The sequence below is a fragment of the Lampris incognitus genome, chromosome 3 (assembly GCF_029633865.1).
Source record: "Lampris incognitus isolate fLamInc1 chromosome 3, fLamInc1.hap2, whole genome shotgun sequence".
Taxonomy (NCBI): domain Eukaryota; kingdom Metazoa; phylum Chordata; class Actinopteri; order Lampriformes; family Lampridae; genus Lampris; species Lampris incognitus.
In genome coordinates, this window is record NC_079213.1 from 99153402 (window position 1) to 99177230 (window position 23829).

General features: G+C 45.6%; 2 protein-coding genes across 2 annotated transcripts in view; both read right to left on the reverse strand.

Annotated features, from left to right (window-relative positions):
* Nucleotides 1-142: 142 nt before the first annotated feature.
* Nucleotides 143-19206, reverse strand: pfas (phosphoribosylformylglycinamidine synthase). The gene is made up of 28 exons (XM_056276585.1): nt 19182-19206; nt 17080-17202; nt 16735-16870; nt 15853-15958; nt 15243-15441; nt 11179-11284; nt 10897-11037; nt 10365-10489; nt 10117-10245; nt 9794-9931; nt 9535-9663; nt 9346-9419; nt 9020-9176; nt 8871-8932; nt 8021-8182; nt 7494-7730; nt 7055-7285; nt 6090-6270; nt 5933-6016; nt 3526-3681; nt 3141-3260; nt 2865-3010; nt 2566-2773; nt 2354-2445; nt 1774-1888; nt 1538-1687; nt 742-882; nt 143-477 (listed from the first exon to the last, which is right to left on the reverse strand). The coding sequence occupies exons 2-28, from the start codon at nt 17198-17200 to the stop codon at nt 164-166; spliced, it is 3960 nt and encodes a 1319-aa protein (XP_056132560.1). The 5' UTR covers nt 17201-17202; nt 19182-19206; the 3' UTR covers nt 143-163.
* A 235-nt stretch (nt 19207-19441) lies between these two features.
* The window catches only part of LOC130109364 (importin-13-like), a 68765-nt gene continuing 64377 nt past the window's right edge, over nt 19442-23829 (reverse strand). Inside the window, exons 21-22 of the mRNA XM_056276237.1 lie at nt 22205-22386; nt 19442-21983 (exon numbers count right to left, since the gene is read on the reverse strand). Of these exons, the coding sequence (XP_056132212.1) occupies nt 21887-21983; nt 22205-22386 (279 nt within the window). The 3' untranslated portion in view covers nt 19442-21886. The remainder of the gene's footprint in view (nt 21984-22204; nt 22387-23829) is intronic.

A 23829-nucleotide genomic window follows, 5' to 3' on the forward strand; every position in this document is an offset into this window, starting at 1 on the left:
AATAATTGAATGTATTAGGAGTAAAAAAAACATGACATACCAATGACTTCTAGTATGTCAATATAAACAAAGGCCTCTGTGTCAGTGGATGATACAGTATGTGATCTCTTGTGCAACAGACAATCCAGTAAATAATGGCATGCAGAGAGAGTGTATGAGCAAATTATCGCTTGGCATTGCTGCACCAGTCGACGGCGTTCTTGAACATACGCTGCCAGGGTGACGGGTTGAGAGAGGAGCGGAAGTCCCTTGGGGCCCAGGGCCACTGCCAGCCAAGGGTGCAGCGCTCAGGGTGGGGCATCATGGCCAGGTGTCTCCCGTCCCTGGAGCACAGCCCTGCCAGACCCTGGGGAGAGCCATTAGGGTTAAGAGGGTACTCCTCAGTGGGTTGACCCTGGTCATCCAGGTAGCGCAGAGGGGCCAGTCCACCAGATATTATCTGCTCCTGGGCCTGGGGCGTACGGAATTGCATCAGACCTAAGGGGGAATGAGAGAGGTCCAGAGAAAAATCGATGTCAAATACAGCTGACAATTACTGAACGTGCTGACCTGTGATATGTACTGCATGACTCGGCAAACTGTGCAAGCGTTGTGCAATTTCAGAGGATTTTCAGTGAACGAGCTTTCGTGCATCATTGTGATTCAATTCTAGATTCCCTCTTAAACCCCTCTATAAAAAAATTATTAGTGTGCAGTCTACCATTTGATCTATGTTAGGAGCTGTCATGATCCCTGACGTACCTTCTCCATGTGCGACCCACACTCCCAGAGCCGAGCCCTCCATGCCTCTGAGCCAGACAGATGGGGAGGCCTGGATCCCGACGCTGACGAACCGAGACTCAAACCTGCCAGACTTATTATGAGTCAGCACCACCTCAGATTCTGGGGAAAGAAAATGCATTAAACATAAAAAAAAAACAGCCATAAAAACTGAGACCAATGAGTTTAATGCTGTAAAAGGTTGTTATTATTATTATTAGAATTTTTTTGGATGCCCCCCCCCCTTTTTCTCCCCAATTGTATCTGGCCAATGACCTCACTCTTCCGAGCCATCCCTGTCGCTCCTCCACCCCCTCTGCCGATCTGGGGAGGGCTGCAGACTACCACATGTCTCCTCTGATACATGTGGCATTGCCAGCCGCTTCTTTTCACCTGACAGTGAGGAGTTTCACCAGGGGGACGCAGCACGTGGGAGGATCACGCTATTCCCCCCCAGTTCCCCCTACCCCCGAACAGGCACCCCAACCGACCAGAGGAGACGCTAGTGCAGCACCAGGACACATACCAATATCCAGCTTCCCACCCATAGACATGGCCAATCGTGTCTGAAGGATGCCCAACCAAGCCGGAGGTAACACAGGGATTCAAACTGGCAATCCCCGTGTTGGTAGGCAACGGAACAGACCGCTACGCTACCTGGACACCCATTACTAGTGATTCTGATCTTAATATTTACCTTCATTCATCCAGTTCAGTATTGTTTTGCCAACTGGACTTTAACACCATGTTTTCTTCCTTCTCCACATTCTCCCCTTACCTCCTCCATCCTTGTCCTCTCCAATCCAGCCAAGCAGGGCTAACAGCTGGCAGCCATTGCATACACCCAGACTCAGTGTGTCATCCCGACGACGGAAGCGTTCAAATTCTGCCTTGGCCTGGAGGTTGTATGCTGCAGTGGCAGCCCATCCTTTGGCGTTACACAAACAGTGTTAGATAGGAAAATAGGTAACTGAAGGTTTTGTGTATTATATGTGTGTGTGTGTGTCCCTTTACCTTTAGCCGACCCCAAGACATCTGCATAGCTGAATCCTCCAACAAACACTACTGCTTTGAAGAGCTCCAGGGTCAGGGAGCCACAACACAAATCCTGCATGGTCACATCCCATACCTCCACACAAACAAAGGGTGGGGTGAGCATGTTAGAACATAAATGAGAAAGAAAAGAAGAAGAAAGCTACTTTATTTTTTGTCATTGTACAGGTTACAACAAAATTTGTTCTCTGTATTTAACCCATCCTATTGTATAGGAGCAGTGGGCAGCTGCAGCGCCCGGGGACCTTCTCCAGTTCCTCTTTCCGTTGCCTTTAACATGCCTCTAACATGCATGTCTTTTTTTTTTTTTGATGGTGGGGGGAAACCGGAGCGCCCGGAGGAAACCCACGTAGACACTGGGAGAACATGCGAACGCCACACAGAAAGGACCTGGGACAGCCTAGGGTTCGAACCCAGGACCTTCTTGCTGTGAGGCAAGAGCGCTAACCACTGGGCCACCGTGCCGCCCATGAATGACAAACATAAGAGAGGTGTGTGTGTGAGTTTAAGTATCTGGAGGTGAATCTATATGCTTTTGTACCTCAAAGCCGGCCATATACAGAGATACAGCCATTTCTCGGTCTCCATTACTGCCTTCTTCTCTGACCACAGCCACACGGGGCTGCCCTGCACCTGGAAGAATTATAGCAACAACTTAATACCTAATTAGGTCTAACACAGTACACACAAACACACCATCAGAAATGATAAGGACATGATAATGCAAGCTACCATCATCCTGTGTGAGCTTACCAGGTTGGCTGATGTTGAGCATTTCTGAGGGGTCAAAGGTAAGTTTAAAGTAAGGCTGCGTCCTCTTGGCTAGCCCTTCCTCTTCCTGTCTTACGCAGAGCTCACTGGCCTGGAGGCGCTCCAGTTGGAAACTGGTGTCTTCCCACCATGTCCTGAGAGTAGGCAGCACCTCACTCAGGACTTCTAGTCCGTCAACACAAACACGGACCTAGAAGACGAGAAGAGAAATGGAAGATGCACTGGCAGTTATCAAAGACAACTTGGACATGGACCTGGAGGTAGATGTCTGTAAATCTCACCATAGCCTGTGGTCCAAAGCCACAGGTTCTGCCAATTCGATGGCACTGTAGGCCCGCTTCAGTGTATCTCTGACACACAGTTTCAGCATCAGCTTCTGATACCTCCAGCACCAAACCCAGCTCTTCACTAAACAACAACTCCAAGACTACACAGAGAACATGGAGGCAGAGAGGGAAAAGTATCACGTGTTAGGAGCATTTGTGTTGACAAATTCGTATAAATTACCAGCTAAAAAAAAAAGAAAAAACAGCAAACTGTTGCTCAGGTGCACTGACCTCCAACACCCTGTGAGGACAGGTCAATATCAATGCCACGATTTCCTGCAAATGCCATTTCCAGCAAACATGAAATGAGGCCACCATCACTGACGTCATGTCCTGCACTTAGCAGTCGATCTGAAAAAACAAAAAATTAAAAATCAGTTGAACAGCAGTTGAAAAACAGTTTAATGACCCCCTTTTTTACAATCAGCCCCATCTTTGCATTTTATTATGCATCAATTTCTTTTTAATGATTGGCTTTTATTTACACTCCCTCTTACCTGATAGTGAATGGACTCCATTCTCTTCCAGATAATTGTAAAATATTCAAATACCCAGAATGAAGCTGATAATTTTAAGTGGATTTCAAACAGTAATTTGACTACTTGTGCTCACTGACCATGTAGGAGTGTCTGGGTTGTGTTGAAGCAGGCAGTCAGAAGTTTCGGCTGGTCCAGATCGGGGGACTGGTCTCCCAGCTGGTTGTAACACTGAGCCAGGGCAGAGCCTCCAAGACGATGATGGCCTGGACTTATGGGGACCCACAGCAACACACCTGGAAACAGGGGGAGACTGGCTCAGATCAAGGTCTGTCTTGGTTGAGTTTATGGGACATTTATTGTGGGTGTGTGTATGAGAAAGAAATTGCATACATATTTGACATTATGTTTTAATGTATCATGGGTATTACACAATGTCAATACCTTTATTTTAAAAAAAAACCCTGCACGTATGACCTCATCTACACTGGGAAAAGAATGAATCAACCCCCATTCATTCCATCCATTATCCAAGCCGCTTATCCTACTTAGGGTCAAAGGACGCTGGAGCCTATCCCAGCAGTCATTGGGCGGCAGGTGGGGAGACACCCTGGACAGGCTGTGACACACACACACACACACACACACACACACACACACACACACACACACACACACACACACACACACACACACACACACATACAGACACACACAATTGAGTACGGCCTATTCACCTGACCTACATGTCTTTGGACTGTGGGAGGAAACCGGAGCACCCAGAGGAAACCCACGCAGACAGGGGAAGAACATGCAAACTCCACACAGAGGACGACCTGGGACGACCCCCAAGGTTGGACTACCCCGGGGTTCAACCCAGGACCTTCTTACTGTGAGGTGACCACGCTAACCACTGCACCACTGTGCTGCCAATGAATTAACCACAGGTCACAAAAACCTTTTTTAAAGACCATATTACTGATTAGATTTAGCACTACACTTACAAACTTCAATCGTTTATTTGATTCCGACATCAGTTTTAGGCCAGAGACTCACAATTACCCTCCTCAGAAATTCTCATTAAATCCTGCCAATAAGGTAAGTAGCACCAGCAGCCAACTTCTGGTGCACAGTGAGCATCATCTTTGAAAGGTGTTCGTCTGCCCTGTTTATAGTACCTTTACATAACTAAAGAAGCATACTTTTTTGTGAATCACCACCAGTATACTGTACTACCAATGAGTTTGAAAGCATAAGCCAAAATGATAACGCTATTAAAACACAGTGCGCACAAAGTGTGTTTTTTGCACTGCTGCAGTGTCGCTTCTGAAATGAATGCAAACCCCACTACTCTCATGTTCCCCCAGAAAAACGGGGGCGAGCGTGCTCTCATTATTCTCGACACTCTACTATTTCATAGCAGCAGCTCATTAATCCTTTGCAAAGTCTACGTCGCTGTGTTGGAACATGGAGCAGGGGTGTGTTTGGTTTCTCTAATAGACAATTATTCAACCAGCCAAAGCTCAAGTCAGAGTCTGGAACAGAAGAGGAATGTCGACGCTCTAAATTTTGTATCTGCCAAATTAAATCAGATATCAGGTATAACAATCAAAAACAATCCAATGTGAGGAATAAACTGAGCAAAAATAAGACCAAGTGCTTTCAATCAACCAGGACATAGCTGTATCTGTTTTGAGCTGATTATCCATTAATGGCCAAATACAACTGCCTGCCAACTCACCTTTCCAATATAATAGTTAAGTTTGCAGATGACACCACAATCGTAGGCCATAGCACAAACAATGATGAGACGGCCTACAGGGTCAAGATTCAGCACCTCACATCATGGTGCACCACCACCAATCTTGTCCTCAATGTGCAGAAGACCAAGGAGCTGATTGTGGACTTCAGGAGGTCTAGAAGCTGCAGCCACTCCCCCATACACATCAATGGGGTGGAAGTGGAGCGTGTCTCCAGCTTTAAATTCCTTGGAGTCCACATCAGCAAGGACCTCTCCTGGACATCAAACACCCAGGCCCTTGTGAAAAAGGCCCAATAACTGCATTTCCTGAGGAGGCTGAGGAGCCCAGCATATCACCGGTACCCAGACATTTATCATAAATGCTGCCTTCAAAAGGGTCTCAGCATCAGCAGAGATCCCACCCACCCCGATCATGGACTGTTCTACCATTTCCATTATTACCATGTGGGAATGAATCTGAGCCTCTGAACAGCACACGGGCGTTTGCATATCAACACGGCCGAATGGGTCTCCATGTTAACTGTTCCAATAGATTTAATCCTTTCAGTGCATGCCAGGCTAACCACAGGCATAAAAATCGGTTGTCACTCAACAAGTCAAACAGACTGACGAAACAGACTGACTGCCTGTCTTGCACTGTTTGGCGAAGCCGCAGCCCTCATTTCATTTTACATTGTTTTTAATGACAATAAATTTAGTTGAATTGAATACAACACAGATTGGTTTTGTTCATACACTTATGTACTGTGTTAGTTTGTGTTTAATGGTGTGAGTTGGTCAGAAACCTCTGCCATCTGGATCCTCCAGGTCGGGAGTTACAGTGGCTGTGATGTCAGGGCACGGAACATACACCGAGATAACAAGAGCACCTGGAACAGAGAGACAAATCAATAAAAAAAACACACACACACACACACACACACAAATATACATTGAGAGTACCTGGAGCTTTGACAGTTTCTTTTCCCACTCTAGCGGCCATGCTTAGAGAGTCCTTGCCCCCATCAACAGCAACTCCTAGTTGACCCATGACCTCACACATGGCCTTGCAGGCCTCCCAGAGACAAGCTCCCTCACCAGGGAGCTTGGCAGCCCACATCCAATTACCACTACACTTTACATCCTTAAACACATAAAAACAAGCAAATTTACTCAGTGGATTCACATCATTTCATCAATTTAGCTTCTTTGCATTTGAGATTTAACCTTTCGTAAATAACAGCGAATAATTAGCAAACTGAACTGACTGGCTTCATGAAAAATTGTTGATTAAGATTTGTGAAACATCAATTTTGGGGAAAAAAATAAATAAATCTGAAATTCGTTGTTTATTTTTTGGATTTTTTCTCCCCAATTGTACCTGGCCAATTACCCCACTCTTGAGCCATCCCGGTTGCTGCTCCACCCCCTCTGCCAATCCGGGGAGGGCTGCAGACTACCACATGCCTCCTCCAATAAATGTGGAGTCGCCAGCCGCTTCTTTTCAGCTGACAGTGAGGAGTTTCACCAGGGGGACGTAGCACGTGGGAGGATCATGCTATTCCCCCCAGTTCCCCCTCCCCTCCGAACAGGCGCCCCGACCGACCAGAGGAGGCGCTAGTGCAGCGACCAGTACACGTACCTACATTTGGCTTCCCACCCGCAGACACGGCCAATTGTGTCTGTAGGAATGCCTGACCAAGCCGGAGGTAACACGGGCATTCGAACCCCCCGTTGGTAGGCAACGGAATAGACCGCCATGCTACCCAGACGCCCCTGAAATTCATTGTTTACCATCTCATACATGACAATATATTTTATATATTTAGTAATATATATTTACCAAATTTTGAACAAAGCTCTTTATGACATGCCTCATCTGTATTTGTACTAATTGGTCTCGCCACACTCCTCAGTTATCTCCGTACCTTGAGGGCTGTGATTTTGGCAAACACCAGATTGGTCAAAGCTTCCCCCACAGCCATGCGAGCTCCCGCCCCTGGCGAGACCAGGCCTTTAATGGGCTGCTCCCCGATAGCTGTCGCTGCCCCCTCAAGGTCAAATGGAGACAGAGCAACGACAGCCACATCAGCCAACGGGGTGTGAAGAGGACCGACACACTGTTGCTGGGCAACCAGACCAGTCACAGACCTGTCCACCTGTGGGACAGAATATAAAGGAAGCATTAAGGGAAACAAAACAACCACAAACATATTGTTGGATGTCTATGTTAATGGTCATACTTCCAATAAGGCATATATGGTTTGATACAGAGATGTACATAAACTGAAACGTGTATACACGTGTGCGCGCGCACACACACACACACACACACACACACACACAACTGAACAAACAAACAAAAACCTTGTTGGTCAGGTAGCGTTTGGAGGCCACAGCAGGAAGACGTAAAACTCTATCCAAGGCATCTCTAACTGTCAACTGGGTGGGAAGGACCAGGCTCTCCAGGGCTGGAGTCAAGCGCTCCATCACAAACTCCTTCTGGGGCATCTTCCCCAGAACCCACTCCAGCTGGAGGTCAACTGGACAGCGCCCCCTGTTGGTCTGATCTCTGCCACCTCTCTCATCATCCACCAACAAGATCTATGGGAAAGAAGGGTTTGAAGAATGCCCAAAGCCCATGCTCAAAACGTACCAAAGGGCAGCAGTACTGATTCTTTTTTAAAAATCAATTAAATTTAGAATAAAACGCGTCCTAAGATCTGTTTTGTTTCAAGAATTTTAGACCTCTTGGACAAACTTGGCTTTAGGCAGCTTTTTATTTTCCCCCCCCCCACACTTTCGAATTCAGTTCAAAACCTTCCACAGGCTTCAAGAGCAGCAATTTTTTTTAAACATCTGTAGTAAGTGACTGGATACAGATTTAGACATGCCTTTCCGTCTCCAGTAATGTTTCCTACAAAGTCAACGGGACACTTCTCTCTCCGACACACTCTCTCCAGGAAGGGGCAGTCCGATGGGCGGAGTAGCAAGGCATTGCTTTCCTGATACTCTGCCCCCCAAAGCTCCAACACACTCAGCGTAGGGTCTCCTTTCTATGGATATGAGAGGGAGAGAGAGAGAGAGAGAGAGAGAGAGAGAGAGAGAGAGAGAGAGAGAGAGAGAGAGAGAGCGAGAGAGAGAGAGAAAGAGAGATGAGTGTAGCAGATGGGAAAGAGCGCCAATACTAAACATGCTCTTCCTCATCTGCAGAATAGAAACAACTCTTCCCCCCCCTTTTCTCCACAATTGTACTCCCCTATTATCCTATTTTCTGAGCCGTCCTGGTCACTGCTCCACCCCCTCTGCCAATCTGGGGAGGGCTGCAGACTACCACATGCCTCCTATGTGTGGAGTCACCAGCCGCTTCTTTTCACCTGACAGTGAGGAGTTTCACCAGGGGGACATAGCGTGTGGGAGGATCACACCATTTCTCTCAATTCTCCCTCACCCCCCAAAAAGGCGCCCCAACCGACCAGAGGAGGTGCTAGTGCAGCGACCAGGACACATACCCACATCTGGCTTCCCACCCACAAACATGGCCAATTGTGTCTGTAGGGACGCCCAACCAAGCCGGAAGTAACACGGGGATTTGAACTGGTGATCCCTGTGTTGGTAGGCAATGGAATAGACTGCCACGCCACCTGGACGCCCCCGAAAGAACTATTTTATATATGAAGAAGTTTGTTGAGATGCAGGATATACCCTCCTAGTACATGTGTGTGTGTGTGTGTTTGAACAAACCTTAAATCTACTTGAGTAGATCACAGCTCCTGCTGGCTCACTCAACTCTTTCAACACATTACCTGAAAAATGACAGCATGGTTCAAAAACCTTCGTCAATGTATCATCACCTAATTACCCATCATCCGTTCAATAAAAACACCAAATACCATTTCCGCCTGCCCCCTGATCATGTATACTACAGATGGGGTTTTTGCCAGCCCTTTCCAGACAGGCCCTTAGAGCACGATTCATCTTCTGTTCCATTTCAGCATCTCCCCTCTGTACTGCGCCCAGATCCCTAGCACTGGAGTTGTCCCCCTGGACCTAAACACACACACACACACACACACACACACACACACACACACACACACACACACACACACACACACACACACACACACACACACACACACACACACACACACACACTTTATGCAAATACACTGAAACATCTGGATTGTCAGCCTCCAGTGATCACTTGTGTCCGTACCTGTATAGAAGAGGCTGCTCCTCCTCCCACACCAATCCTGTAGACTGGCCCTCCAATCTTCACCACCTCCATTCCTGATAGACAGGCAGTAGCCGAACGCCAAGGAGTCATAAAGCTCTATCAGTCAATGTGTATAGACGTGCTGATGCATTTATAAAACTCTTGACACGCTCATGCTCAATGGCTCACCAGTTTCTGGCTCTTCCTTCTTCACGTGGGCATCTTCAATGGAACCAAGTCCACCACTGAACATGATTGGTTTAACCCACTCCCGCCTCTCTCCATTAGCCAATCGCATGCCAAAAGAACGGGCAAAACCTTGAGGAGAAAGGGTTGATTAGGTTTGACACAGGTTTGTTCACAGTTGGGTTCTGCTGGCTATGAAAGGGTTAATGTGATAAACTGACTTGTGATTCCAGCAGTTTAATGTGCCTATTGGTCTCCTAACCTGACAAGACGGGTTCTCCAAACTTGTTTCCATAGTCCGACGCTCCATCACTAGCCTCAATGGCCACTTGCAGAGGAGGGGCAAAGCTGGAGGGGTACTCCCAGCCCTCTCCTTCACACTCCCATGGAAGACTATAACCTGGAAAAGGAGTCAGGGCAAACAAGTGGAGTGATAGGCAGAGTTTAGAAAGTAATCAAATCAAATCGAAGCTCAATTCCTCGATTAACAATTTCTATATGAAACAGCCATAGTGAAACATGTGTGTATGTGGGGGGGGGGTCTCTGGGGTTGAGCATTGTGTCTATAAAGTACTTTTAGCTGACCTGGTATGCGGAGGTTGCCAAAGCAGTATCCTGCGGTGCCAGCAATGACATGGCCTCCCTGCCCAGCACTCTGGACATCACGGATTCGACCTCCTGTCCCCGTGGTGGCACCACTGAATGGGGCAACACCTAGAAGTTGAGTGGGGATGGGAAGGGTAATAATCTTGCGAAAAACAACATATGGCAGAAGAATGGCATACATACAGTGAAAAATGCATGAGTCAAGACTCTTTTAGGCGTGCACTCACCAGTAGGGAAGTTGTGTGTCTCAGCAGTGAAGATGACATGTCTTAGTGAGCGACGCGTCTGATAAGGACTGGCCTGTGATGAGTCTTTAGGGTAAATAAACTCCAACTCCATTCCTCTGACGCCACTGAGGACACACATGTTCAACTGAGTCAGTGTGACATGCACAGAAACGTGGAGACAAAAACAGCATCTGTGTTGCACAGCAGCTTCACAGAGTGGCACCGACTTTGCTTTTTTGGATTTTTTTCCCCTTTTTCTCCCCATTTGTACTTGGCCAACTACCCCACTCTTTTCGAGTCGTCCCGATCGCTGCTCCACCCCCTCTTGCACCCTCTCTTGGCGAATTTCACCAGGGGGACGTAGCATATGGGAAGACCACGCTATTCCCCCCACAGTTCCCCCTCCCCTCGAACAGGCGCCCTGACTGACCAGAGGAGGCGCTAGTGCAGCGACCAGGGCACATACCCACATTCGGCTTCCCACCCACAGACAACGCCACTTGTGACGCCAAGCCACCGACTTCACTCCTACCTGCTGTTGTCACAGAACTTGATGACGTTGTTCTGGTTGCTGTGCTGCTGGGTGCCCATTATGAGGCTAAACAGAGTCTCCTTCTGCTCCTGTTTGTCGATCACCATTCGTCCCCGGAAGAACCAATGGCGACTGTGCTCGCTTGGGAGACAAAGATGCAATTAGAGACTTAAGACTTCCAGCCAAGGAAGAAAAATTACCCAAGAAAAAAAAACCCCACCAAGGAATATATGCACATTTAAAACCATCCTGCTTATCTCCCTTTTGCACACACACACCTACCTATTGGACTGGGCCAAGTCAAAACACTCCACGCTAGTCGGGTTCCTCTTCACCCTCTGGAACAACGCCGTGTAGTAGTCCAGATCCCAAGAGTCAAAGGCAAGGCCTGTGTTGGACAAAGCAACCACAAACTCATGAAACCCTGCCATACAAAAATTCCCAGTGAGACGATATTAGAAAGCTAAAATCATTTCCCCACACAAATTTACAAGGCAAGTGTCAACAGAACCTTGATTAAAACATAAAAAAAATAACGAAAGAAAGAAAAAGAAAAGTTGGTAAGCACAGTAACTTCGATGTTAATAAGCGCAAGAAATATTCAGGGAATTTTGTGTTTATTCAACCGATGATATTAACTCTAACCTCGGTGATGAGAGGGGACTTATTTACTGAGAGCATTTTATTGTGTACACTTCTTAATAAAGGCAACTCATTGACCCCGGCAGTAGTTTGGGCAACCTGCGAAACATGGGTGTACGAAAACAACAAACAAACTGAAGAATTTTTTTTTACTTTGCTCACAAATGCAGATGTAGACACACAAACTCACATACACACAGAAAACCACAGATCGTTAAAAAAAAGCATGTAACAAATTTCACTTCACACACTGCATGCTTAAAAGGAAACAAGGTAACACCATTTCTATGAAGCTCGCATCTATAATGCCCTATAAGCATCTATAATGCCCTATAAGCATCTATTGCATCTACAATGCCCATACTTTCCTATAATGTGTATTACAATGACTAACGGCTATGGCTGAAGACTGTGAAATGGCACTGAAGTCTCATTATGCATCTCTACAAAACTTCAGCAAAACAAGTTGGCTATGATGCATTATGACATTTGACAGATAAACGGGTTAATGATGACAAATTTATAATGCATAAATCCATTTTAAATTGACATAACGTATCATCAATGTGGTTATAAGGTGTTGTGAGGGCATATACATGGTTATAATGAATCTTACAATGACTTTTAGCTACACTTATAGGGCGTTATAGAAGCTTATAGGGCGTTATATATGCAAGCTTCATAGAGAGCGTTACCGGAAGCAAATACAAATCCAGTCAAAGTGTAAGTAAGTTATTATTTGTAGCGTGTCTACTCGCATTTTGTGAAAGATATTGAGTGTAGATGACGAAGACGGTGACGGTGGTGTGGGCGCTGAAGGTAGCAGTACTGTAGTTGAACACATCGCCTCAGCTTCTCACAAGTTTACCCAGGTAGTTTAGTCGGCTAACGTCGTATCAACGTTCTGCTTGGCTCACATTTCATGTTTTATCGGTCTAACGCGCTGGACCCCACGAGTGTCGCCTACGCCACACGGGTCTCGGCGTGTTCGATGTTGGGGATGAGGGGTTTGATTCTCCCTCAAAGCGTCCATGATGCAGCGTTTTGTCTTTTTGTTGTCGGTTTATCATGAGGGTGGTCAGTTCTACCATCCTCAGCTCATACCAACATATTCTCAGCTCAAAAATGTACAAAAAAGGCTAACACCTCCTATCCATCCACCCATTCATTATCCAAGCCGCTTATCCCACTTGGGGCCATGGGAAGCTGGAGCCTATCCCAGCAGTCATTAGGCGGCAGGCGAGGAGATACCCTGGATAGGCCGCCAGGCCATCACAGGGCCCCCACACACACACACACACACACACACACACACCTAGGGACAATTTAGTACAGCCGATTCACCTGACCTACATGTCTTTGGACAGTGGGAATAAAACCAGAGCACCTAGAGGAAACCCACGCAGACATAGGGAGAACATGCAAACTCCACACAGAGGACGACCTGGGACGACCCCCAAGGTTGGACCACCCTGGGGTTCGAACCCAGGACCTTCTTTTTTTTGGGATTTTTTTCCTCCCTTTTTCTCCCAAACTGTATCCAGCCAGGGCGGCACAGTGGTGCAATGGTTAGCGTGGTTGCCTCACATTAAGAAGGTCCTGGGTTCCAGCTCCAGGGTAGTTCAACCTTGGGGGTCGCCCCGGGTCGTCCTGTGTTGAGTTTGCATGTTCTCCCCGTGTCTGCGTGGGTTTCCTCCGGGTGCTCCGCTTTCCTCCCACAGTCCAAAGACATGTAGGTCAGGTGAATTGGTGGTATTAAATCGTCCCTAGGTGTGAATGTGTGTGTGTGTGTGGGCCCTGTATGATGGTCTGGCGGCCTGTCCAGGGTGTCTTCCCGCCTGCTGCCCAATGACAGCTGGGATAGGCTCCAGCATTCCCGTAACCCTGAGGGCAGGATAAGCGGTTCGGAAAATGGATGGATGTATCCAGCCATTTACCCCACTCTTCTGAGCCGTCCTGGTCACTGCTCCACCCCCTCTGCCGATCCGGGGAAGGCTGCAGACTACCACATGCCTCCTGTGATACATGTGGAGTCACCAGCCGCTTCTTTTCACCTGACAATGAGGCGTTTCGCCAGGAGGATGTAGCGTGTGGGAGGATCACGCTATTCCCCCCTAGTTCCCCCTCCCCCCATGAACAGGCTCCCCAACTGACCAGAGGAGGCACTACCACAGCAACCAGGACACATACCCACATCCAGCTTCCCGCCCGCAGACACGGCCAATTGTGTCTGTCGGGACACCCGACCAAGCCGAAGGTAACACGGGGATTCGAACCGGAGATCCCAGTGTTAGTAGGCAACGGAATAGAACGCTACGCTACCTGGACGCCCCTCACATTTAAGGTTTTATTGGTCTAATGCGCTGGACCCCATGTGTGTTGCCTACATCACACGGATCTCGGCATGTTCGACGTTGGGGATTGGGGGTTTGTCTCTCCCTCAAAACGTCCATGATGCAGTGTTTTATCTTTTTGTTGTTGGTTTATCATGAGGGCGATCAGGTCTACCATCCTCGGCTCATACCAACATATTTTCAGCTCAAAAATGTACATAAAAGGCTTACTACCTCTTAATACCTCCATAAAATAGTTAACTTTGGTTAACTGGAATTAACAGTTACAACGTTGGAGCCGAATCCCTGCACAGGTTATTACTTGATGTAGACACGTGCTAGCATGCAGGGTATAGTGAAGGTTAGTCCCCACACAAAGGCTGATGTATATGATACAGGGCTGCATGTGTTCTGATTAAATAAGTAATGAGTAACAACATAAAGACTGTCAGTCATATGAGCCAGAGGGAGCTGTGAGTCATTTGACTTGAGCATCTTAAACGAGACAGCTCTAAATGGACTTGACACGAGGCCCAAAATAGACCATATCTAATCACCTGGTCTCTCTCAGCAACATGGCTTATTAATTCGATTCCTACACATATAAAAAGAACTTCTTAGTTTTTGGGTTTCTTTTGACTCCTCACACAACACACACACACATCCAATAACTGGTAACATCATCCCCGTCCTGTGACTTCACCCATTTTAGTAATTATGTTATGCATCACGCGACTTATCATAATGCCGACTCCTGGACACAATCTACTCACAGATAGCAGCAGCTCTGACAAGGGGCAGGAAGAAAATGGAGGGGCAGAAAGAAAGAGAACGAGGAAAAGTTAGAAGACATCAAGAGGCTGCAGACTTATCCCAAGTGGCACAAAACAGGCAGAAATATAACCACCCCCCGCTTTTCTCCTCAATTGTATCCGACCAATTACTCCACTCTTCCGAGCCATCCCGGTCACTGCTCCACCTCCTCTGCCGATCCGGGGAGGGCTGCACACTACCACATGCCTCCTCCGATACATGTGGAGTTGCCAGCCGCTTCTTTTCACCTGACAGTAAGGAGTTTCACCAGAGGCACATGGGAGGATCACGCTATTCCCCGAACAGGCGCCCTGACTGACCAGAGGAGGCGCTAGTGCAGCAACCAGGACACATACTCACATCCGGCTTCCCATCCGTCCGTAGGGACGCCCAACCAAGCCGGAGGTAACCCGGGGATTCGAACCGGCAATCCCCATGTTGGTAGGCAACGGAATAGACCGCCACACCACCCGGATGCCCAGAAATATAACCATTTCTGAGAGCTAAATCAGTAACTGATCATAACACCATGGCTTGTATGTGTATGCCTTTCCTTACCCAGATCATTGTTTGCTGTTTCTAAGGCTGCCCGCCCCTTCCCCAGAATATCCACCTCAAACACCTCCTGCGGCTTGGTCTCCACAGAGAATGAGATTATGGGATTCTGGTAGACGCATTCTGTCATACTGTCATACAAACACTCAATCAGCTTCTCTAGGTCTCCATTGAGCTCATTCACACTCCCTCCATTCGTGGGCTGAAAAGGAGAGACACAGAACACTTAGCACTTAGGAGAGAAAGTGACAAAAGCCATCTTGAAATAGTGCTCTTACATTTGTATGTGGGACCATGCACAAAAAACATTAATCTCAAAATGAGAAGAGATCATTTATGCCGGATTTAGCTATTAGCTATTTTCCATCTGCGGTCCCTTGGGCAGGTAGACACTGAGCAATTACCAGACACCAAAAACATTCATTTACATGCAACACCATGGCATAGTCTCCATCCCGCTAACAATTATGCAGACAAATCTACAAGCACACATCAACATGTGAATACCAGCACATTCATCCAGCACAACTATGAAATCAAAATTCATTACAATTAAAAATCAGAATCACAGTGAAATTAATGTCGACGTGACTCGTTGTATATGTGTTCACACCTTGATGAGAAGCCGACGAGACAGCTCAACTCGCGTAACATTGCTAACGCCCGCACTCCAGCAAATGGACACAGCATTTGTAGACCATGCAGTGGAGAAATTCAGCCTACAGGGGAAGACAGCACAAGCAGAAATTACTGTCTGGGCAATTTGTTAGATTTATATTTTGCTCAGCTCTTCATATATAATATACTTTTATGTTTGCAAACCTATAGGTTGCAAATTGCCTGAAATGAACCCTCTGTTCTTAATTTCTACAGCTGTCCTATTGTTTATGTTAACTGCCCTTTTTAATGCATGACAAATAGCATCTGCATTATGATAGTCTTGCACATCATACCATGATAAATGCATATGAATGGTTATTAAACTTTGTAAAAGTGTCATTAATCTTACAAACACTTATTTTGCTAGATGGAAAGATGAAATTCTGAAGTTATTTTTCTATGTATTTGTTTATCCTCAATTATGATCTATTACTAATAGCAGTTGGGTACTGCATTGCTTCACTCTATAAACACACATGTATAAAGCACTACTACTGTATCATCATATTTAGCTGCTGGTTAATTCATACCCTAAAACAACATTCACAAACATTTTCCTCCATATTCTACAACTCGTTTAATTACCACCCTATCCACCCTATTCACAATAACTTCAAAACTACAGTACGCAACAATGCTTTTACATCTTCAAGTTCATATGGAAGTGAAGTTTGACTGCATCTGTCTTTTAAGACATCAGTAATCAAATGCTCTTTCAATGGGTAAAGAAATACAAAAGACTGCCAATTTTGTGAGAAAAGTAGCACCAGCTGTGTACTATACTACAAGTCCTGATTGGATCCTTGTCTCTTGGTCTGTGTGGGTGCACTGGTACCTGGGTCCTATCTCCACCAGCCTCTCTCCATTGCCCTCGGTTAGGTATGGTTTCTCAGATAGTGGCTCTGTCTGCAGGGGGGGGCGGAACAGCCACAGGAGCACCTCCTTCTCCTTTGCACTAAGGCATTCACACCCTGTGAGGGATATGAAGATTAAGGAATGATGAAGGAGAAGAACGGGGAAGAAAAGGAGAGGGGGGGGGAAGAGAAGACGAAGTAAGGAGTATAAGGAAGTTTGTATTGAGTCTCAGCTCAGTATCTTTTTTCCTGCCTTTGTTAATTCTGGCTGCCTAAACACTCTCAGTCTGCTTAAAAGCTGCCACACTGTCTGCAAGCCTCCTCACCTGTTAGCTCCACGTTGTAGCACAGTTCACTTGTGATTGACAGCTGGGGGTAGCGCTGGACTGCTCTCTGTAAGGCCCGCCCCCTAACAGCCTCCGTACTGTAGAACCTGATTACAGCCATGGCTGACAGAAAGGAATGAATTTAAACCCTAAAACCATCCAATTTCCAAATGTTATCATGACATTTCAAAGTAAATAAACCCACCGTCCATTATACAAGCAAATGGGGCCCAATTCACTTGCATTATGGAATTTACTCTACTTTTAAAAATGGCAATCAATGACCCTACGATCCAGTAAATCAGTGGTCATAGAACACTACTGTTAATTAACAGGCAAGAACGGGGAATGGGGTCCTGGTTCAGAGACAACATCAGTTGGCTGTTTTTTTTTATCCCTCCCCTTTTTTTCTTCCAATTGTACTTGGCCAATTACCCCACTCTTCCGAGCCATCCTGGTTGCTGCTCCACCCCCTCTGCGATTCGGGGAGGGCTGCAGACTACCACATGCCTCCTCTGATACATGTGGAGTTGCCAGCCGCTTCTTTTCACCTGACAATGAGGAGTTTCACCAGGAGGACGTAGCGCATGGGAGGATCACGCTATTCCCCCCAGTCCCCCCCCCCCCCGCTCCGAACAGGCACCCCGACCGACCAGAGGAGGTGTTAGTGCAGCAGCCAGGACACATACCCACATCCGGCTTCCCACACGCAGACATGGCCAGTTGTGTCTGTAGGGACGCCCAACCAAGCCGGAGGTAACACGGGGATTGGAACCGGCGAGCCCCGTGTTGGTAGGCAACGGACCGTTACGACGCCCCCTTCAGTTGGCTGTTCTGACCATAAAATAATCACAAACAACTATGATAAATATTGCAACTGAGAGTAATCTAAGGACGACATGCACAACCAGTGAAATAGTGGTCATTTAAACCCATCTGATTTTATTTGATCCACCATGGAAATACCCAATAAAAGTTGACATACTTTTAAAATAAATACCGTCGGACTGACGTAAGTTTTATGAAAATAGTCATCCCATGCATATGTAAAAGAATGTGATATTTTGCACATTGTTTAGACTGGCTTATCATTATAAGGCTATTAGTTCGTGAAGATAACCAATACGTGAATCAGCTTTTTATTTATCCATACACCAAGCCATTTATTACGCATTAGAAAAGCTGTATGCAACATGAGGTTTAAGCATTCCCTTGCAAAAAAAGTATACTTGGAAGTTAATTGTATGAAGTAAACTTAAGTAAAGTTCAAGTATATTTCCCAAGTATACACGATGTACTAGTAGTATACTTGTAAGTGTACTATTTCAATACTTCTCTGATAAGTATTTAAAAAGTAAACTGAAAGCATACTCACTGATTTTTAGTTTAAAATACTAATAGCACACTTGAATAAACTACTTTTTTTTTGTAAGGGTATTGTGCCCTGACGCTAAATTCCTAAAATATTGATAAATGGGTGGAGAGTTCATGCCACCGGACCCATAACAAGTCACCTCGGGACCAGTGATTGGGTGCATGTTGCATCACAAGGCATGCACACTGCGCTGGTGTCTCATTGCTATCAGCAGCTTCGTGTTAGTGGTTAACCATGCAGATAGCGCAGACCCGGGTATCACGAGGCTCACGGGCTAATGTGATCGATATTCGTTGCCAATGTACCTTATTGCTCACCGCAACTCGCATTTTTGCGTTTGCGTCAGTCAGGTAGCGTCTCTCTATTGGCTGTAACGGCTAACGTTAGCTTCAGAGACGAGTCGAGTTTTAGTAAATCTAGTTGTTTCTTTTGCTTCTTTTTTTTGATACCGAGTGGGAACAACGCCGGGGTTCTGTCGATATGTGCTCCCTGTAGGATGTGCTACTTAGGGCTTCTGCGCATGCTTATAGGCAAGGTAGGGTCAGGGTTAGTCTGCTGTCGATTCGCGATACGGCAGCATTTTTTTTCGACAAAGTAGCATAAATCGTCACAACAGGTGTCCCAAATATTAAAAAAAAAGGGTTAGCAGGTACATGTAAGGCAAATCATTGCAGAGTTATTCAGTATTATGTATTGAGGACAACCAATGTCTTGACACGCCACTTACCGGGATCTTGCGCGACAAGCCCTCTTCCCTCGAGCGGAGCCAGTTGGTGAGGGACGAGCAAACTGGAGTCGAGTGAAGGAGCGAACCACAACCACATGTTAAGCCGAGGGCGCGTTGTGCGCATGCGTAGCTTTCATCTCAACATTTCGGGCCTCATCAAGCGTCAATGTACACTACGTACCAATGACAGATTTAACGGATTATGAATAAACAAATCAGTACAGTCCATTCCAAAACACAGATTAGACGAGAGGCGCATTCTTAGATATATTTAATAAATTAAAGCAAGGTACAAAAAAAACAAAAAACAACAATGTACATTTCGTTTCTCCCTCCCTTCACTCACAAGTTTACCTCCTCTTCTCAGTAGCGTCAAAATGTATTATTTTCTGACAATGTTCTCAGTAAAAGACATTATAAAGACCATTTACAGACCTTGGATTATTTTTAAACCTTCAAACCCATTACAGTTAAAACAAAGACTTGGCGAAGAACAGACGATTCCGGCGATGCATCTCGTCTCAAACTAACGTTGTCAATTCTTTAAGTCAATGTCACACTGAATCCAAATCCACTTTCTCTATGCCCTGAACCCCAAATCCCCACACAACATATACATGCTACATGTCTGCAGGCACCTCGGATAGGACAGAAGGATTAGATTATTGACAAAACACTCATAGGAGGCCACAGAGTACATTTTGAAGCTTTATTAAATGACTATGGTTTCTGCTGGTCTGATAGACAGTGTAGCCTAAATGCTATAACTGGCCTTGGTGTATACTAGAAGCCTTCACATCACTTTATATCGCTCACATTATGTATGGGCTAACAATGCTTCTGTTTTTTCTGTTCCGAATTTGGATCATCTTTCTCATCTATTTTTTAATTTGTTTCATCATGACTCTAATCCTTCTTAAGTCTTCTCCTAGGTAGTCACCAAAACAGGTGATTCATTTCAGGTAGCTTGTTCACAAGCATCAATTAAGAGCAGTTGGTGTGCAGTTTAACTGATGACATGAATAAATTAGTTTAGCCAGTGAATATAACTTGCCAGCCCTAGGCTGATGGAAGAGGTTAATGGGTGGGTGTGACAGCAAAAGTGAAAAAATGGGCATGCCAAGACAGCCTTTAGGAAAAGAGGAGTCTGAGTGTGGTGTAGAGAAATAGATGGGGCTTCTGTTTAAAAGATAGTAGATGCAAGTGTAGGTCCAATATAAGTGCACTGAATAAGTGGAAACAATACATCTGTGCACACACAACCGCTCACACACATACAGGTATGTACACATGCACACTCTCAAACACACAAGTGTTCAATAATAGCTGTTAATATGCACATCTTGATTAATAATTTTGAACAATTACAGTGACTACGCAGTCCAACGTGAGGACCATTAATCGCTCTAAACGCTAAATTCCCTTCTGTTTTCATCTTGCACCTCATCCTCCCTTCCATTTAGCCCTTCCCTGGTTTCTGTCTTGATGCATGCTCAATAATCCAGGTAAGAAAATCAAAGGTTGAATCAATTCATCTGGATACAATGTTTATTAAGTAACATCTTCAGTCTGACTGAAGATGTCACTTAGTTGAGCAGTGAAACATATCTGTCAATAAACATGTCTTGTTTCCCCCCGTTTATTGTGAAGCGACTTTGAGTGTTAGAAAAGTGCTATACAAGATTGATTTATTATTATTATCCAGATGACTGATTCAACCTTCTTTAACTCCCTGGTTTCCACACCAATTCTTTTGCATTCCTATGAGCTGCACAGCTTTCCCCAAGGGACCAGTACATGAAGTCCATATTCTACATCCAAGTCAGACTATAGCGTGACTGTGTGGTATGTACATGAGGTATAGCCCTACAGATGTAGGGCTGGGCAGAGGAGCGAACCGACATTAAGTCAATTTTCTGGTCTTTTTTCTATTTCCACTCATGCCCCACACAGGCAAATATCAAAATAATGAGAAGGAAAAGAAAATACACTTTCACGTAAATCTCCACAATAATTTGGCAAATTCAAAGAGTAGTGGGGTATGAGCTGGTGTATAAAGCACAATATAAATGTGTTTGTGTCTGTAAAGCCCCTCTTGACATTGGTCCTTCTCGCTTCCCATAAGTAGCAGGTCCAAGAACTCCTATTTCAACATTAGTATATATATAATATATATATATATATATATTATATATATATATATATTTTCATTCAAAAAAGACAACGCCTATTAACTACAAACAGTACCACTATCAGTTCAGATGGATGCTAAACATCAGGAAACAGCTTTAGACCCATGGAAGATTTAGAAAGGCAGAACAAGAAACATAACAGGAGGCATGAACAATGAGTGTGCTGGGAGTGTTGCTCAAAGCTCACAAAAAAAAAAAAAAAATGGATTGAAGATCATAAAACAAGTTGGTGGGGTGGGGTGGGGTTGGGCTGGGCTGTAATACAAATGGAAAAATAGACCAGAGAACAAGCCTCCCTAAAGTCACTGTGGATTTAATAGCATTGTTCATCTGTTCATTCAATGGCAGCTTTGCACTGGAATGGTTCCATCTCTTGTCCTGTAGTGGTTTGGGTACTGTTACAATCGTCAAATGAAGTCTTCAGTGTTGGGGTTTGGTAGAGCCATTGGGGAATCCAGCTGTTTTGCACTGAGGGCAGAGGTCTCGGTTAGGTTAAAGTTCAAGGGTTGCGTTTCAGTATTCAGCTGCATACTCTGTACCATGTAGCCCTCTGCAAACTAGGGTAAACTCCTTCACTATGTCCTTCACTCTCCGCTTGTTCACACGCTCTCTGCAGGATGGGGAAGGTAGTGAAGTGGCGGGGGAGAAGAGAAAATATATGTGAAAATCAAGTAGTTAGTCAAGTGGAATGAGTTCATTAGCCGACAACCCCTTAAAAAAGTACAAGTGTGCCAAAAAAAGTGGACTCACATGGTAATGGCAGCAGGACAATACTGCCTGGGTGTTTTTTTTTTTTTTTAGTAATTAGTGAATTCATCCAACGTGCATTACCTGAGTATCTGCTGTGAAAAGGTGTCTTTCTGTTCAGTGGTGACCCGCGAAGAGGGGAATCCTGGGGGCTGCAGCGCCTCCTTTAGCCACACCGAAAGCAGAGCAAAGCAGTGCTTGTTCAGACTGAACAGCACCTCTGCAAACTGATCCATCAGACTTCGAGACGCTCCGCCGCCAATTCCCTGAAAACAGAATGGAGCAGATGTGATACAACTGCTAATACTAAGACAGGAAGGGCAGATGACATTAGAAAAAGCGTAATTGATCCCTGTGGGAAAATGTGGATCTTCACGGCAACAGCGGCCTTTAGAAGGCAAGTACACAGCTCTGACAGTAATGATGCTATAAATAGGCATAGCAAACACACCGGATAACAAAGATTTTGCTTCCTGAACACTTTGGGTGCATTTTATGGATTTTGGGCCACTGATCACGAAAATCACCTTAAAATTTTCCTATTACATACTGTTTTGCAGATATAACCTATTTTGTGATTTTCCCATCATATTTTAAGTCTACTAGTATACTGCCAACAAATCAAGCTGTTTTGGTAAGTCCAAGCATGCCTCGGCATACACTTAGTGTAGCTGCTCTGCAAATGTTGTCTTAGTCAGGTTAGATGCTGGCAGACTGGCTATAAAGCTGCTCACATTTACAGATGCTGTTTGGACACATGTTTGATGCACATGTTCTTCAGGCAATAGCATAGTGAGTATACTTAACAATAGGATTTATTGTGTTCAGGAAGACTTAATACAGCAGAAATGTCTCGTCAATGTTGCAACAGCTGCGACACATTCTGTTACATCTGTGGCGAGTATACGCTTAAGGCTCAAAGACGCACCATGACTGCACTTATTAAGAACGCCTATGAGCTTGTCTTGGTAGCGTAGCAGTCTATTCCGCTGCCTACCAACACGGGGATCGCCAGTTCATATCCCCGTGTTACCTCCGGCTTGATCGGGCGTCCCTACAGACACAATTGGCCATGCCTGCCGGTGGGAAGCTGGATGTGGGTATGTGTCCTGGTCGCTGCACTAGATCCCCCTCTGGTTGGTCGGGGTGCCTGTTGAGGGGGTAGGGAGAACTGGGACGTGATCCTCCCACGTGCTATGGCCCCCTGGTGAAACTCCTCATTGTCCGGTGAAAATAAGCAGCTGGCGACTCCACATGTATCAGAGGAGGCATGTGATAGCCTGCAGCCCTCCCTGGATCAGCAGAGGGGGTGGCGCAGAGACTGGGAAAGCTCGCAAGAGTGGGGTAATTGGCCAAGTACAATTGGAAGAAAAAGGAGCGGGGGGGAACATTTGTCAAACTTCTTTACGCAGGTTGACAACCTGTTTCTGCACTGACATTGATGGAGTGTTCATGGCTTTGGGTTGTGTGCATGACCCTTAACAATGGCGTTTTTTTTATACAAACCCCAATTCCAATGAAGTTGGGACGCTGTGTAAAACGTAAATAAAAACAGAATACAATGATTTGCAAATCCTTTTCGACCTATATTCAATTGAACACACTACAAAGACAAGATATTTAATGTTCAAACTGATAAACGTTATTGTTTTTTGAAAATATTCACTCATTTTGAATTTGATGCCTGCAACACGTTCCAAAGAAGCTGG